The sequence below is a fragment of the Triticum urartu genome, chromosome 1 (genome assembly GCF_003073215.2).
Source record: "Triticum urartu cultivar G1812 chromosome 1, Tu2.1, whole genome shotgun sequence".
Taxonomy (NCBI): Eukaryota; Viridiplantae; Streptophyta; class Magnoliopsida; order Poales; family Poaceae; genus Triticum; species Triticum urartu.
Window position 1 is genome coordinate 425,334,843 of NC_053022.1, and position 17,408 is coordinate 425,352,250.

A 17,408-nucleotide genomic window follows, 5' to 3' on the forward strand; every position below is an offset into this window, starting at 1 on the left:
GTTATAAATCCTCGAGTACTGTGTGTCAGTATTACCGATCCAGGGATGACACTGAAGCACAGAGACTTGACCATCTGAGATCGGGTCGCTACACCCCCTCTACTGTATACGAGTTATAAGCTGCTTAGCCAGCTAACCCTTCTTCATCAGACATGAAAACACCCAAGTGTGTTCACTGACAGATGCTTGTAATGAACTTAAAAATGGTGCTTTTCTCCCAAGAAACCAAATGCGGAAGAGGCGTTTTGGCGCCCGAGCTCAGCTTAGCTCGATATCGTCACTTTACGTTCTGTACTCGGGATCTGCAAAAAGACGTCTGACTGGACTGACGCGGGATTTACTCCCTCCGGTCCTTTTTACTCTGCATATTAGGTTTGTCCGAAGTCAATCTCATCCAATTTTGACCAAGTTTATATAAAAAATTATAGACATTCACATAACAACACCAATATCATTAGATTCATCTTGAAATATATTTTTATATTATATTTATTAGATATTATAGATGCTAATAATTTCTAATATAAATTTGATCAAACTTAGCAAAGTTTGATTTTCGGCAAATTCAATGTGCAGAGTAAAAAGGACGGAGGGAGTAGAAAATAGGTCTGGTGGCGCAATACAGGACGGAACAGTGCGCGTACACGGGCCTTGTGCGTAGCGGATGGGCGACGGAAACGAGCGCGTGGTCTGGTCCGTGGACCAGAACGTGACGGGATTACGGGAACAGGTCGTTAAGAAAACCTGAGCCATTTGTTATGCACGTTTGTTATGCGTGTGCAAACGGGGGCGGCACCCCCGATCCGCCTAGTATGTGGGCGGCACCCCCACCCCCTCCCGGCGGCGCAGGTTCTACACCGGCAGTCACTGCGCGCAAATAATGGAGGATGGTGGCATGGAGTTCCTCTTGGATGCGGTTGATAGGTTAGGCATCTCTCATCTGCTGCTTTATCTTGACCAAGATTTATTTGTTATGCCCGCTGACGGGGCCTAGGCGCCACCATTGCTATCTGTTACTCAGATCCCCCCTGCGAGAGGAGTTTGCCGACAGCCATGAACAGCCAGATCCGGTGCCTCTGGTCCTGCTGGCAAGCATCGGTTCGGGAGCAGTCGTGCTGGCGGACACAAAGGCTGGCTCCGGATGTGGTCCGCAAAACGCCGGTGAAGGCAATGACACGGCAAGGGCTGGGATCCGATGAAGGCCGGACTCGTCGCCGACGAGGTCCGCGCAGTCCACCGACAGGATGAATCCACAGGCCCCTGGGTGGACCTGGTGGACTCGGTCTAATTGCGAGCAGACCATCTCGGTTCCATCTGTGTCACGTTTTCACCTCCTTCCCTCCCGCTCCCTCTCCACTGGCGACCACAACGGCGATTTGGGCGACCACCGCGGTGAGGGCGAGGAGCACTGGCATGCCCTGAAGGATCTCACCGGCAGGCGTCCATCAGGTTAGTGTGCTTCATCCCCCAATGTGAAAAGCTCTTGTTCTGATGCATTGAAATGTCGCCCGTGGTTGCTATTTATTATGGTGGTTTTGTGGGGCTCCAATTTTGGGACTAGGGTTTGATGATCATCTGCCCCGACGGTTTTAGGGGGCTTTTGTAGTTCAAACGTTTGAAATATGTATACATTTGCCTAGTCCGAGTTAGGATTTGTATGAAAAAATGGCTGTACCTTTGTCTTTTGGATATGTGAAGATGATGTCAAAGATCCAGTGGCTGTAGCTTTCTCTTCTGGACATGTTAAACTTCAGTTTATGGTTTAGGCTATGTAAAATTCAGTCTTGACTATGTGAACTGAAAGCCAAGTTTCGTGTTGCTGTTATGCCAAGTTTCATGCATGTTGCTGTAAAATTCAGTCTAACTATGTAAACTGAACCTGAGTGCATCTTATATAATCTTATATATATAATGAATGTTGTTTTGTTCTCAGTGCCAAGATTATTGCGTAATGTTGCTGTGGTCAGCCTATGGCAGATAATATTGGTTCTTTTCTTGTCAAAGTGAAAATACACATACAAACTCGTTTCAGACACACAAACTCTTGAATTTTTTCAGACAATATTCAGACAAATTGTCACTGATACTAAAGGTACTCCTGATACAAAATACTTTTTTTTGTCTAATGCTTCTACCCCAAATCACAGTCATCATATTGCCATTCTCACTTGCTTGACAGAGCCTACCAACAAACGTGGAAAATGAAATGGAAATGAACCACCACATCTTGCTAAACCAACTCCAATCTGACTTCATCTTCAATGATTTTATTTCTAAAGCTTGGAACTGCAACTTCTGCAATTTCTGCATTTCAAACTTGTGCGTTGCTTCTGTAAGATCGTGATGATAGACTTCTTTTCTCTCTTTCTCCAGTTCGTCTCTGAGCCAAAAATTCTTGCAAAATCTGAACACAAATTCCAAATCAGAAAACAGAGAAGGGAAGTCAATCCAACCAGAAAAAGAGAACACTGCAGGAAATATCACCGTCCTTAGCTGCATTTGCTGTATATAGCGACTCCATACGGGATCGGAGGACCAATGTTGCAGCGGGGCTGCAAAACAGGACGACCGGGACGAATAGGAGCTGCCTGTGAGGCCTGTGCTGTGGACCACGAACAGGGCGACCGGGACGAACAGGAGCTTCCTGTGCTGCGTGCCGCCATGGATTCGAGCAGGATTAGCAAGAAAAGAAGATGAACCCTCAGCCTAGCTCAGGGAAGAAGAGAGGGGGGAACATCATTCGCGCGCTAGTTCTGGAGGCCCTCAGCTGTTCCGCGCCTTTTCTATCCAGCCGACACGCCTTGCTGGCAGGGGCCACTGGCACATTCCCAAAACCACCGTCCTAAACCACCAAACCAGACCCCAGGGGGTGTTTTGCCCGGTTTAAGCAAGTTCAGGGGATTAAGTAGGCCAAAATTCAGTCCAGGGGGTTATGTGGTCTAAATGTGAGAGTTCAAGGGGGTATATACATTTAACTCCTGGACAAAAAGGTATGACTGCAGGATATTGGTGCTGTAGGAATTTAACGTTTATCTTTAGTACCAGCGCATTACTGTATGTCGAGCATATATTCAGCGCAAACACCTAGTGCTGTAGGATTTTAACCTTAATGTCTGGTGCCTACACATTACTGGGTGCTGAAAAAAAAGTTCAGTTGTAGATTAGAATGTCTGGGTTTCATTCAACGTAGGGTTAGTACAAATGGATTGTGTGCATCTGAATCGTTTGGAGCCTTGGGCTATCATTTCAATTCTGAGTTGTGCTGTCTTGGTGTCTGACTTGGGTTATATAGAACAGAAAAAATCGTCAACAGATTGAAGACTGCTAATGGTGTTGTCGTGAACTACAGGTTATGGCTGGGTAGTGCACCACCAGATCGGACGCCATGCCCTTCCAGGATGAGTGCTATGGAGAAGTCGATCCGCAAATACGCGGAGGAGCCAACAAAGAGTGTAATAAGGCCTGAGCTTGGACTGAATTGAAGCGGCGGCGTACAATGTCACTGAAATAGAGAAGATGAGGAAGTATGTCATAGTGCCCAACAATGCAGCAAAAAGGGAGAAATGGAGCAGGGTTGAGTATGAGGTGAACATAAGTGAAGACAAAGAAGAATTTACGTGTGAATGTGGACAGTTCAAGCACACTGGGATGTTATGCTGCCATGTTCTAAGGGTAAATTGACTTATGAACTCCGTTCGTTAGAAAAGAAAATGTATCGGCGACCAACAAAACTAAAACGTTTTTGCACTGACGCAGGTGATGGAAATACTTCATGCTGAGGAAATCCCGGCTAATCATATATTGAAGCGGTGGACAAACGACGTGAGGGACATACTACCCCAACATCTGGTTCAGTACCAGAGAGATGATCCAGTTAACCTGTCATTCACGTGTAGGCACTCCACCTTGTACTTGAAAGCCATGGATGTAGTACGTTTGGGTGATGCAAGTGCAGAGGCTTTCGATCACATTTATGTTGGTCTGGATGCTTTAATGGTGAGTGGAACACCTTTGGCCGAGAGGAGGGATGGTCTGGATTTTGAAGACCGCATGGCCGGCTTAGTTCCTGGTACATTACCTAGGAACGGAGAGATTGCTTGTGTTGGCAAGCAACGAAATTGCCGAAAAATGCATTAGCACTGCCAACCCTGTCAGTGTGAATGCTCTGCATGGCTAACAGTACCAGAGAAGCAGAGAGAAGGCACCGTATGAGTGCTGAGCAAGCGTACAAGATTCTGCAACATACTAGCTGAGTGCCCGTGCGTTGCCACGGAACATAAATTTAAATACCGCTCACCATTGTTATTCCCCTCCAACGTTGATCCAACCTTGCTAGTTGCTCGCTGTTATCTACTAACCCACTTGAAGCCTTGACAACCCATCCTGCTTAAAGCGTTCACCCCACGAAATAGTATGATACCTTCTTCCCTATACAATGTACTCCCTCCGTTCCAAAATAAGTGTCAGTTTAAATTTGAACTAAAACTCGACATTTATTTTGAACGGAAAGTACTACTAAACCAAGTACATGTGACTCAAACTTGAATTCCAGATATACATACTTATCATCACGAGTTAAAAAAAAGTATCCTTATGTTCTTAATCAAATCTCGTATAGCTTGAGGGATATTGGTCACCAAGAGAAAAATGTCCGCACAGTGCCACAAAACAATAAATTTAGGCGTAGAGATCTTGAGTCAGAAAAAAAATCAAGAATTTATGTGTCGTATGTTGCTTATTACTATAGTGTGACAAATATTAAACCACCAAACCAATGTACATAGTGAAGTTTCTGAAGCTTGACATATTATAATCAAATCAATTATCTCAACTGTAGTAATGCAACATATATCTTTGCCATGATGCTTCCTTGATAGTCTTGTTCAAAAACAAATTTCTCTCTAAAATCTACCAAAGTAGCTTGATAGACAAGCAAGTAGCAAGTAAGCAAATATTAAAAAAAAATACACATATCCACATCAAAGCAAGCATCACTGCCTCCACATAACTAAATAAGAATCCTATCAAGCAGGTGCATCTGATATATCCATCTTTAATCTATGTTTTCTTCCAACTAAATAGCTCCAAGTAAACCACTATAATTGTAATCCCAGAAGCTTTACTATTGATAAAAGCATATGAAACAGCAAGTGCAAATGACAGATGAGTTATCGCTCCACGCTAACTATAGACATGTACTCTGTTGTAAAAAAAGAACTACTACAAAGATGTACTCTACATAATAGTATTCAAGGCGAATCCTTGTCCATGCCAAAAGGAAAAAAATAGAAGAGGCTTAGCAGTCTGGAATACATAGTTAGATGCCCGTGCGTTGCCACGGGAATAACAAAAAGACATGAACCTAAATGTGTCATGTGTATTTTTTTTACCATGTCATTGTACATGTTTATTGTCTTCCTCTGCCATGCTCTTCCGGTTTATTTTAGACATAAGGGTGAGAAAGAAAAGAGAATGACAGAGAAAGAATGAAGAGAGAATGGGTTAAAATAAACTGAATGTCATTGTATTTCTTTTTCCCTCTCACCATGTCATTGTACATGTTTATTGTCTTCCTCTCATTTTCTCTATTGTTTCCGCCTGCCATGCTTGGAATTTTTTATGTGATCTCTGTGTTGGATTGTACGTGAAGCTTGAGTCCACGAGGTTTCAAACAGAAGGAACACATTGCAGGTTTTGGGGCCAGCCTTTTTCTTGGTACCCATCTGACGAGCCTTGCATTCTGTTTCCTGCTGGTTCTCATTCCTGTAGCTGGCTAGAAAGTATATATCAGAGGGTGCGCTCAAGTATCAACATTCTTTGCTAGGTGGCAATGATACCATTTGGTAAGATAAGAGCATGATAGCTCAAAAATGTTGCACGAAGGTACATTGTCATTCTTGCTGTTAATGGCATCATGTGCCCGGCCGGATTCATCGGCGAGCTCAGGGTGGTCGATGTAGCCACTGCATCATACATCCTATCTAATCCATGGATGGTTGTGTGCATAAATGAAGTTCTCGGCGGCCAACCTTCTCAAGTTACTAAAATTCCTATCTGCATCAACAGAGATAGTGTAAAAATTAAGGAGAAAAGGTTTATTTAAAAAAAAAAGTTTTGCTTGTTTACTTGTAAACTAAAATTAATATTTACTTGCGAACAAGTTTAAATTTTTGATCAAAAAAATCATTTGCAATTGCAATTTCCATTCTTGGAAATACAACAATAAATTACCATTCACTTTAAAGATTGCTAAAAGCAGATGTGTTGCTACATAGAAGAATCATATTACCTGAGATTCTTAAAATGCGAAGCTCTGCAATGCTTGGTCTGCCACCCCAGAATTGAACAGAGAGCATTAACTGCTAGCACTAATTGACCTTAACGATGGCAATTAAGGACTACAAAATAATAAACACAAAGTGATGAGAAATACAAAGCCCACCAAACTTAGCCCTTTTCCATGTGAAAAATTCATGTCAAGCAGAAAACTACAGCATATGAAACAACACACGAATCTAGTATTCCTCAGAATACTGTACTGAAAATTGTTGTCTAAATATTGATCACTGCGTGTTTCAAACCTTTGCCTACAATGCTATTATGAAACACATTATATATGTGATTTTTTATACAGAGATAACTGTATTTAATAGGGCCATGACAAGAGGATAACAACTGGCATTTGTTCTTACCAGCACAAGAAAAAAAGTCAAAAGGCAAGGCAAGCTTTTAACCTCGCTGGGTTAGCGATTGAGTAGGGTAGTCAGAATACAATATATAGAAAAGTGCACTGATGTTAAGTTTTCATCGTCGCTTCTAAGGTAGTTTAAAAGTTTAAAAATAAAAGGAAAAGTATATACTGACTGTACTACACAGAGTGATGGTCCACAGATTGCAAACGGAAAGGAAATATATACTGAGAAGTTCCTGCACAAATAAAAGGAAAAGTTTGCAGGAAATAGCAAACATGTGAGAGGAGTTTATCCACTTATGTTGTGGTGCATAAATTATTATCCAATCAAAATTACTTCGGTGCCCAGTTTTTGTGGTACCAAGTAGTTCTCTTTAAGCATGCAACCAAAAGTATCTCATCCTTTCATAGCTGTACTATAACATTAAAGGATCATGATTTAGTGGCTTGACCGCTTGATTTGTTAAATGCTAAATTTTCATCCTAAAATTAAATTCTTTCATCTGACAAGAAAACAACAGAATTTGATAAGCAATACACTTCATCTCTTGGTCTTACATTAAGATCAACAAAGACTGGAGCAGTCGCAGTTGCATAGTTTCAGGGGAAATGGCAAAACAGTTGAACATGAGTTAACATTACATATATATCCAGTTCTCCTCACGGGCTTATCTTTATAAGCAGCTAGCAACCTTCTTGTTTACCAGGCGTGAAAAATCAGACCAACCACCAAACCAATCTATCAGTGGCACAAGAGACATCCATAATTCATCTCGATCAGGAGAGGGCAAACAACTACCAAGCAAATTAGCAGAGTACTTGTGAGAGTAGACACTGTAAAATGTCGTTTGGCTTCCTTGCTGAACTTAATCTTGGCATTGCTGTTCCCGAACTGCTTGATTAGGATTATTTTTTCGTCTCCACAAGCTCTTAGACCAGATTATCCGAAATCATCGCCATTTACCCTAACCTAAAAAAATCATATCAACCAATGAATTTAAAGTCTGGAAGAAAAAGGAAACACAGTATATATCTCACCATAACCGAGAGCTTCTCCATAACGGCGGCATATCAGGCTCTTTCTGATGGCCGCCCTGAACTGCACGTCAGACGACGACGGCGGCGTTTGGAGTTATGATGACCGTGATGGACTACAGACCATCTTGGGTGACATGAGGAGAAGGTGCGCCTGCGGCCAGAAGCAAACAAGGAAGTCGACGGCCGTGCCTCAGCATCGCCGACCCGCGATGCGTCGGAACCACGACCTCATCTTCCACTATCGGCGATTAGGCCAGCGCCCCCGCTGTCTGCTCCTCCCTCTCTCTCCCACCTCTCTCTTTCTCTCTCCCTCTCTTCCACGACGGGCGCAAGGGACGGGAGACACGCCTCACCTAGATCCGCGCGCGGCAGCGGATGGAGAGGAGGCGGGGTGACGAGCACAGCCGGCGGCGGCGGCAACTTTTCATGGAGAGAGATGGGATCGGGAGCGACTTGGGGAGAGAGGAGAAACGGAGGCGTGTGTGTGCGTGTGTAGCGACAGTTTTCTCTCTCTCTGTTCGGTCGTGGATGGGGCCACGTTGTACCGATCATTCGCGGGGTGGGCTGCTTTTCTTACGCGCGCGTGGAAGGGAGATCCGATCGTACATGGGAAACAGCAGATCGAATCATCACGACGTTCGATTCTGCTTTAATAGTACAGATGTCGTCGAGAGGGCGACAAGCGGACTACGTGTCCTGAAAGAGGGGATGCACCCAAAAAAACGCGGAGGCCTGGGAAGTGCAAAAATTGCGGCATGGAAGGACATCGTCGGACCACTTGCACTAGGCGGATGGGTGTTGTTGAAACATGAAAACTGAATTTTGATAATTTGTAGTTCCGAGGATTTTCCGGTGTGTTTTTGTGAGCTTTGATCGAGGCTTGTTCCTCAGTTTGGAGAGGCACGTCACAGACTGTAAACATAGGTTTGTTTCTTAATAATTTGTGACATGCATTTGGCAGACTGTAACATAAGTGTCAAATTAAAATATTTGCTAGGACATGTTCGATGTGCCATTTTTTTATCTGAACAAATTGCAGTTTGCTGAAACTCAGTTTGGTCTCCTTTTCAGCAAGAGGTGATTGCCGGGGCAATGAAAAAATAACTATGTGCATTTAAAATGGGGATTCTCACTGGATTTGGAGGGCTAGTGCAATGGTCACCGCTACGTATGAAATGGGGATTTTTCTGTTTAAGTGCGTCTGGATGGAAGTGGAGGGCGAGATAATGGGTGGGTGCATTTAAAGCCAGCCCGTCTACGCACCGTTTGGAGACCGGTGGAGTGGATGGCTCAGCCTGGCTCTGAAAACACGCTGATCCATCAGCCTGCTGCATGTTCCACCTCACTACTGTAACGCGCCGTTGCAATGATTACGCTACAGCGGTTCAGTGGGAAAATGAGAATACGACAGTGAAATACACTGGGTGGCACGGATCCACATGTGAATCGGTGGTGTAGATTTCAGGATCATGTGAGCTCGGGCTCAGAAACTGATTTTCGAACAACAATGTCTATCTTTCATATAAAAAGAAGGATTTACATGCAACCCTAATCCTTTTGTACAATTGTTCTCAAATTACAACTGCATACAAATAGCTGTAAGCCTGGAGAAAAGAAAACACCACCCATTTTCTAACTGCCGGTAGTTACATGACTGAACATCGACAGATTAACTGATTGTTCTAGCCTAAGTTGATACAGCACAACTCAAAATCTTGATACATGGGCTGCTAAGCATCTACAGACGAGAAATCTTCGCCGTCGCCCCAACCAGAAAAAATGTATGCATGTCGAATGTTGACCTTGATAGGGATGCTAGGCATGGATGGACACTAATACCTTCGATAGCCCCAAGGTTCTGGGCTGGCACCATGTTGAATTAGGGTGCAAAATGTGGTGGCTGAGGCTTCTGCGAGAACCTAGGACCTGACCTCATACCTTCCAGCCTGAGTTTGGGCTCGAAAACCTTTGTATGGTGCGCTTGGTGTATTTTTCACGTCCAGTTTATCAATTTGAAGCCCAGACAGCGCAGCCCCCATAATCCTGAATTTCACCTGAAATATTGGAAATGCATGCAGATGAGCGAGTCCTTCCTCGAGACGTAGATTTCCAGAGAGGGATGGTGCTTTGTCTTTCGGAATATGCCCAATTGTCCACACACAGGTCTGCATAAATAAACAGATGCTATTATTAGACAGACATTTCAACGTATATAGAGTGCTCGAGTGTAGAAAACATTATATTTATTCAGTAAAAATCAATTAGTATATGATTGATTCACCAGCGCACCATAACGTTTTTTAGTTCCTAGCTTCCTTAAGAAGGGAGCTAGGTCATAGGTTCACGTGTGACAACGAAAAAACCAGTATCAATCGAAGTTATAGAACTTTGGTGGTAAGCAATGTACTGACCTGATCAGCAAGGATGTCGACTGTGCCGTGGTTTGCCGTCAAATCAGCAGAAGCAATAAGGGGAGGCAACTGAAACTGCACTATTATAGAATCAATAGGTTTCCCAGGATCATTCCGAATCCCCACCATCACATGAACACGGCAATTCCCAGAATCAGATGATAATTGTGGTTTCACGTAAATTGGTGTGGTCTTCAATTTCTTAACCCTGATTATTTGCAATCAAACGATGAGAATATATAACAGGCAACCCAAGATAGCAAAAACATAGAAGAACCCATTGACAGTGGATATTTATGCACCTATAACTCATAAGCTTGAACTGCCCATCAGGAGGAACAAATGATAGGATCTGATTGGCTTCCCAGGGTCTAAATCGGACACAAGGGTGGAACCTCACATCATTGATAATTGTAGGATTTGCAAATGACAATGTCAACTCTGGTAACCCTGGAAGACTTGAATTCACTTCAATTTCACCACATGCCTCACATTTCACTAGAACCCCTTCCCTGCAAATCCGGTCAACCAATAAAGATGTCAACAGCGGAAAATTTATTTCAGAGTCATGGAAGCCAAAAGACAATAAAGTGAGGTAGATGGATCTACTCCTCACAAAGAAGAAGAAAACATATATGTCCTTCTACACTGCTAACCACCACTTTACCTACTCGATTAAATCTTCGAGCTTAAATTGTGTTTAATATTTAGTGAGACATATATTAGCTAATGGTGGATTTCAAACACAACATTCAGTAGTCGGTACTTCCGATATACTAAAGTCCAGTTTTAGTTTCCTGCAGATAGTTTAACAAAGTGTTACTGTAAGCCAAAGCCACAAATTTGATAATAACTTCTATTTACTTATAGAAAACTAAAATGTGTGAACATAATACTTGTTCACACATGATCAAGGGATCTAAAAGCCAAATTTATAGATGTGAGGAAATTTACTATATCTAGAGCATCTAAAAGGAAAAAGGTCAGAATACCTGTTCACACATGCATCTAGTTCCTCAACTATGTTAACATAGACTTCATTGCTTGCATCCTTGACAATTGTTGTTCTCCAAGGTACAAAAGAAGCAGTTGCATCTGGAAGTTTGCTACCGATAGTAGAACTCTTACCAGTCATAACATTCAACATTTTGCTGACCATATTTGGTTGGGCAACCAACTCTTTCAAGATGTTTGGCTCAGTAGTTAGTGGAAAGCCATTGTCCATCATTTCATCTAGAATCTGGATTAATGTAAGAATATAAACCTATATAAAAATCACATATTCGGTTTTACCAATCATGGATTAAACTTGATGATCGTTATTAAAAGTTCGAATGCAACACACATTCTGGTTTGATGTTGCTTTGACAGAATGAACTTAACAGTGGACTAGCATATGCATTGCCTTCATCAATCGATGGAAACAGAGTACTTGGATAGAAGCACCTAATTTTTAAGAAGTAAATAGGTAGCCTTATGTATTGAAATTTCATGAGCTTTCTACCTCTCTATAATGTGACAGGGGTAAGAAAATATACCTGATAAACAATTACGAAGTTGTCTTTGATTGTGTCTTCATTTATATCTCCAAGGTAATCTGTCAAGACATCAGCCACGCGAGAGAGAAACTGGATACAATGGAATCATATGAGCACACCCGTATGAAAGGGAACGGAAGCTAAAATTTGTAGACAATCAGGCTATCTGCTATTTCAGGGATAGATAACTTTGGGAAGTAACTTCAATATTGACCATTTCAGGCAGGGAAAGACTTGTGGATAACAATAACATTTCTTAGCTACAACCTGCAAATCCTTACTGAAAATGCATTCAACATCCCAGAGTACTTAATGTCTTGCTGTTTAATATAACATTATATGTCTTAAAAAAAGTGCACATGGGAGCCAACTTGCAACAGATCTATGTTCAGACATATCTTAAACATAACTACTGCACAGAATGGAGTGCCTGATTCAAGTTGGAGAAAACCAAAATCATATAGGTGATAAAGTACAACTCTTGGATCAGAATGAGCAGGTTTAACACATTTCCACTAGTATTTTTCAGCATGAGAACTAGCATATGTAATGTAGATGATTATATTAGTTTCCTTGCAAAACAGATACCATGATGAAGTATCATCTATCAGGCTATTTATTTAATTTTACATTTACACAGGCTTTTGGAATGTCAATAGCAAGTTCTAGAAATATTAGCTATTTCATACATATCATGTATTGGACTATTGATAAACCGGCAAGCTTAATTGTGGCTGTGATTTTGGATGCCACATACTCTTCAGAAAAAGTGTAACATCATATCAAAGCATACACCATGCATGGCAGGAAACAGGGAGCAATCCCAACCCCAATTAAAAACTGATCAGATTGAGTAGCTTTTTCTTAGGCAACTATGTTACACTATGTCTTGTAGGCAAGCAAACGATACCGAATTAAAGACAAAAGTGTGTAAGGGTATGAAGCACAGACCTCGATAGCCATCAAGGGGGGCATCTCCACTTGGGTGCACGCCAAGAACGTCACCCCACTGCGATATACTTGAAACAAGTAGTGTGTTGGGGACACCACAACCTGCAAGACCTTCCAGGGTCCAAGAAACATAATAAGTGGCGGTCCAATGAAGAAATAGGCATGAGCTCAACACTACAACAGCTCAAAATTCACTAGTTTATGCTAGATTTCTCTACAATAGCAGCAGCAATGGCACAAGATGCTGAAACCTTGGGCTAGCCCAGGAGTCCCCAGAATATAATTCAGCAAGCCATACACAACAAGGGCGTCGGGAATCAAGAACTACTAGGAGCTTCCCAAGAAGTGCTGAACAAAAGGTGGGAAGTGCAGGAGCATAGGCTGTACTTATTACCTTGGACGGGTCGCCGGCGGCGTGGGCGAGAACGTACTCCCAGAACCAGCCGCAGATGGCGCGGTCCACGCGGTGCGCCGTCATCTGCTTCTCCACCATCACCTCCCTGCCGATCCCGGAAGCCCAGCCCAACGAATCGCATCAAATTCATTTCGGATCAGTCCAAGGGTCGGAGGGATCCGGCCGGAAAAGGCGTGGGGCAACGGAAATCGGAGGGCTGCGGCGCTGAGATTACCCGGAATCGGAGAGGAGGAAGACGCACTGCAGCATTCCGCTGCCCTTCGCGGCTGGGCGCGGCGGGGTGGTGTGAGGATCTTAGGAGCGACCAGCGGAAGACGCCGTGCCGGAGAAGAAGCAGGAGCAGCAGAACGAGGCGAACCTGGAGTCGTGACTTGGCTGAAGCTTATTACAGTACTAGGGGCTGTTTATGCGAAATTGCCACCGATTTATTCCCTTGAAATGAAAATATCCACCTAACCCGATCCAATGAAAATATCCACCACGAAAACTTAACAATTTATAAGCTATGCTTAGTTACAAAATGTTTTAAACTCATACTGACCAAAGTGCAGTAAAATCTTCTTTTTACGGGGAAAGCCCTCTGGTGTACTTTATTGATTTGTGAATAAACTTGCATCGTTCAAAACTTCATCCAAAATAACACTGAGAGGACTACCATCCCAGGAAATTATAAATTTAGAATCAAAAGAATAACGCTCTAACTTGTGCGCCAATTGATTAGCTTCCCGCAGAGAATGCTTGAACGAGATCGATTCAATCCTTCCCCCAACAAGAAAATTTCTGCTAGAACCGTTGTACAATAAGGAGTTCCCCCCGCTTTATATATAAAGTAGACAACCGATACATCCAGTTTGCTGGGGCCACAGCATAGCAGAGCCCAAAAGAAAAAACAAAAAGAAAAAAGAAGAGAAATAAATGCCGACATCGGCATATCAACGGAGAAAAGGAAAGCCCGGCAACCGCTGCACCTTCCGAAGAAGTACCACCACGCTCCCAGCATCCCGAAGTGCCGTGCACCAAGCAACACCTTTAAGAAGGAATGAGATGGCGGCGTCGTTGTTGCCCGAACAAGTTCTAGGGTTTCCCCCAGTACACGGGGAATGGTGGGGAAGGGATACATCTGACGCCTCTCAGGAGGGATCGATGGCGCCCACAGGCGTCACCGCATCGCTGCCGGGCAAGCCGACATGAATTTCTCCCAGTCCACGACCACCACCACCGCCCTAGGCATTTCGACATGCATCACCCCAACATCCGCCCACCAGCGTGTGCCACCACGATTACCGGGCAACCCTCGCCGCCTCACTGGAGCTGCCAACACGAGACCTGGAGATGGAAAGGGAACAACGGCCACGGGAGCGATCACAACGCGACCGGAGGGAGGGAACAACCTCCACCGCCTCAATGGGGCTGACCGGACATGGCGACAAGGACTTGTCGGGCACCGAATGCCCGGCCGGGCACTACTAGAAAAAGGCCTGTTAGTGGCGCACCTATTTTAGCCATTAATGGCGCACTATAGGTGCGCCACTATTACCACGCCACTAGTAACAAATACTAGTGCGCCATTAGTATACCAGATAATAGTGGCGCACCTGGCAGTGCGCCATTACTATGTCCAATAGTGCGCCATTACTATGCCTTCTAGGGGGCCATATTTACCTTCACGTATGCCCCTAGTGCGCCATTACTATGCCCCGTAATGCGCCACTGGTATTTAGCCCTGGTGCGCCACTAATGCTCAACAAGGTGCACCACTATTATGAATATTAGGATTTTTTTTTGCTTTTCTAATATTTGCACAGGTTATAAAATACATTACAGCACATAATATAAACAGCACAACATATAAACAACAGATTTATCGAATACAATAGAAGATTAGTCTCCGAATACAATTCATCATATTAGTCTCCAAATTCAAAATACCGAACAAAGTTAGAACATTACAAGTCTCGAGACCGCGAGTAGCGAGTTTGTCGTCACATTACAAAGTCGATATCGATCATTTAAACTACCATCACATAGAAGAGAGCTGCGGTTACGATGAGCATCATCGCGATGAAACTGGTCTTCATTCGGTTCCTCCTCCGCTCCCTCCTCTCTCCCGCTAGATAACGCGCGTATCTAGCTTCCGCCTCTGCCCTAGTGGTGTACCCTTTATAACTGTTACCGCTGAAACGGTGAACCTGTCTCCGACACTCCTCCCAGTCGTCGTAGACTGTGGAAACCTTACCCTTGTACACGACATACGACGACATCTCTATGCACTAGACAAACAAAACGTTAGTAGCAATTCACAGACAATATATAAGCAATATATAAGTATGCAACAAAAGGATCGGAAGAGAAAAGCAACACATTAATAGCACGATTCATGGTCCTACTAATAAATAGTATCGATTACATATAAGTTGAACGACTGTCCAAACTAAAGAGACATACAAGTTCATTAAAGTTTAATTACAACATGAGCTAATCGATATTTCAGAACTACATAGCATCACTACTTTCGACTCGACTCAGAGACCAGAGCGTGGATGAAGCCGCCGTCTTTCGTGATGGTCATGAACTGTCAGCCTGCATTTGTAGCGTTGTTTCTATTTCACTGTTGGACGGTTGATATTTGAGGTAGAACTGCCCCGAGGTATGCTACCTCTTGAGCACTATGTTGGTTTTCCCTTGAAGATGAAAGGGTGATGCAGCAGAGCAGCGTAAGTATTTCCCTCAGTTTTTGAGAACCAGGGTATCAATCCAGTAGGAGTCCACGCATGAGTCCCTCGCACCTACACAAACAAATAAACTCCTCGCAACCAACATGATAAAGGGGTTGTCAATCCCTTCACGGTCACCTACGAGAGTGAGATCTGATAGATATGATAAGATAATATTTTTGGTATTTTTATGATAAAGAGAAATAAAGATGCAAGTAAAATAAATGGCAAAGGAAATAACTAAGTATTGGAAGATTAATATGATGGAAAATAGACCCAGGGGCCATAGGTTTCACTAGAGGCTTCTCTCGAGAGTATAAGTATTACGGTGGGTGAACAAATTACTGTTGAGCAATTAACAGAATTGAGCATAGTTATGAGAATATCTAGGTATGATCATGTATATAGGCATCATGTCCGAGACAAGTAGACTGACTCCCGCCTGCATCTACTACTATTACTCCACACATCGACCGCTATCCAGCATGCATCTAGAGTATTAAGTTCAAGAGAACAGAGTAACGCTTTAAGCAAGATGACATGATGTAGAGGGGTAACTCATGCAATATGATATAAACCCCATCGTGTTATCCTCGATGGCAACAATACAATACATGCCTTGCTGCCCCTACTGTCACTGGGAAAGGACACCGCAAGATTGAACCCAAAGCTAAGCACTTCTCCCATTGCAAGAAAGATCAATCTAGTAGGCCAAACCAAACTGATAATTCAAAGAGACTTGCAAAGATAACCAATCATACATAAAAAAATTCAGAGAAGATTCAAATATTGTTCATAGATAAACTTGATCATAAACCCACAATTCATCGGTCACAACAAACACACCGCAAAAAAAGATTACATTGAATAGATCTCCACAAGAGAGGGGGAGAACTTTGTATTGAGATCCAAAAAGAGAGAAGAAGCCATCTAGCTAATAACTATGGACCCGTAGGTCTGAAGTAAACTACTCACACTTCATCGGAGAGGCTATGGTGTTGATGTAGAAGCCCTCCGTGATCGATACCCCCTTCGGCGGAGCTCCGGAAAAGGCCCCAAGATGGGATCTCATGGATACAGAAAGTTACAGCGGTGGAATTAGGGTTTTGGCTCCGTATCTGGTAGTTTGGGGGTACGTAGGTATATATAGGAGGAAGGAGTATGTCGGTGGAGCAACGTGGGCCCCATGAGGGTGGAGGGCGCGCTTGGGGGGGGGGTAGGCGCGCCCCCGTACCTCGTGCCTTCCTGGTTGATTGCTTGATGTAGGGTCCAAGTCCTCTGGATCATATTCGTTCCGAAAATCACGTTTCCGAAGGTTTCATTCCGTTTGGACTCCGTTTGATATTCTTTTTCTGCGAAACTCTGAAATAGGCAAAAAAACAACAATTCTGGGCTGGACCTCCGATCAATAGGTTAGTCCCAAAAATAATATAAAAGTGTATAATAAAGCTCAATAATGTCCAAAACAGGATATAATATAGCATGAAACAAATCAAAAATTATAGATACGTTGGAGACGTATCAAGCATCCCCAAGCTTATTCCTGCTCGTCCTCGAGTAAGTAAATGATAAAAACAGAATTTTTGATGTGGAATGCTACTTGGCATAATTTCAATGTAATTCTCTTAATTGTGGTATGAATATTCAGAT

The 17,408-nt window shown here is 43.2% G+C and overlaps 1 protein-coding gene and 1 long non-coding RNA gene across 4 annotated transcripts; one reads left to right on the forward strand and one right to left on the reverse strand.

The window, feature by feature from the left end:
• The first annotated feature begins 760 nt into the window (after positions 1 to 760).
• Positions 761 to 4,062, forward strand: LOC125515956. Its single transcript, XR_007287191.1, has 4 exons — positions 761 to 924; positions 1,022 to 1,449; positions 3,350 to 3,672; positions 3,757 to 4,062. It is a non-coding gene; the product is annotated as an uncharacterized LOC125515956 (long non-coding RNA).
• Positions 4,063 to 9,223: 5,161 nt separating this feature from the next.
• Positions 9,224 to 13,441, reverse strand: LOC125515913 (AP-3 complex subunit mu). 3 transcript variants are annotated; one of them, XM_048681412.1, is made up of 8 exons: positions 13,259 to 13,441; positions 13,024 to 13,129; positions 12,630 to 12,740; positions 11,679 to 11,768; positions 11,133 to 11,380; positions 10,443 to 10,652; positions 10,141 to 10,348; positions 9,224 to 9,894 (listed from the first exon to the last, which is right to left on the reverse strand). In XM_048681412.1, exons 1-8 carry the CDS (start codon positions 13,291 to 13,293, stop codon positions 9,649 to 9,651), a joined length of 1,254 nt encoding a protein of 417 aa, XP_048537369.1. In that variant the 5' UTR covers positions 13,294 to 13,441; the 3' UTR covers positions 9,224 to 9,648. The 3 variants fall into 3 exon arrangements, with proteins under 3 accessions (XP_048537369.1, XP_048537359.1, XP_048537365.1); XM_048681402.1 differs by having other exon boundaries at positions 11,133 to 11,404; XM_048681408.1 differs by having other exon boundaries at positions 11,133 to 11,404; positions 12,630 to 12,731; positions 13,259 to 13,430.
• Positions 13,442 to 17,408: the final 3,967 nt, after the last annotated feature.

Excerpts from the sequence above, each read along its gene's own strand:
- LOC125515913 (XM_048681402.1), bottom strand. The coding sequence starts at position 13,293 with ATGCTGCAGTGCGTCTTCCTCCTCTCCGATTCCGG. Across the intron at positions 11,405-11,678 it reads ACTTCGTAATTGTTTATCAG|GTTTATATTCTTACATTAAT; the intron begins GTATATTTTCTT and ends ATTTTTATATAG. Across the intron at positions 10,653-11,132 it reads CTAGATGCATGTGTGAACAG|GGAAGGGGTTCTAGTGAAAT; the intron begins GTATTCTGACCT and ends CCGGATTTGCAG.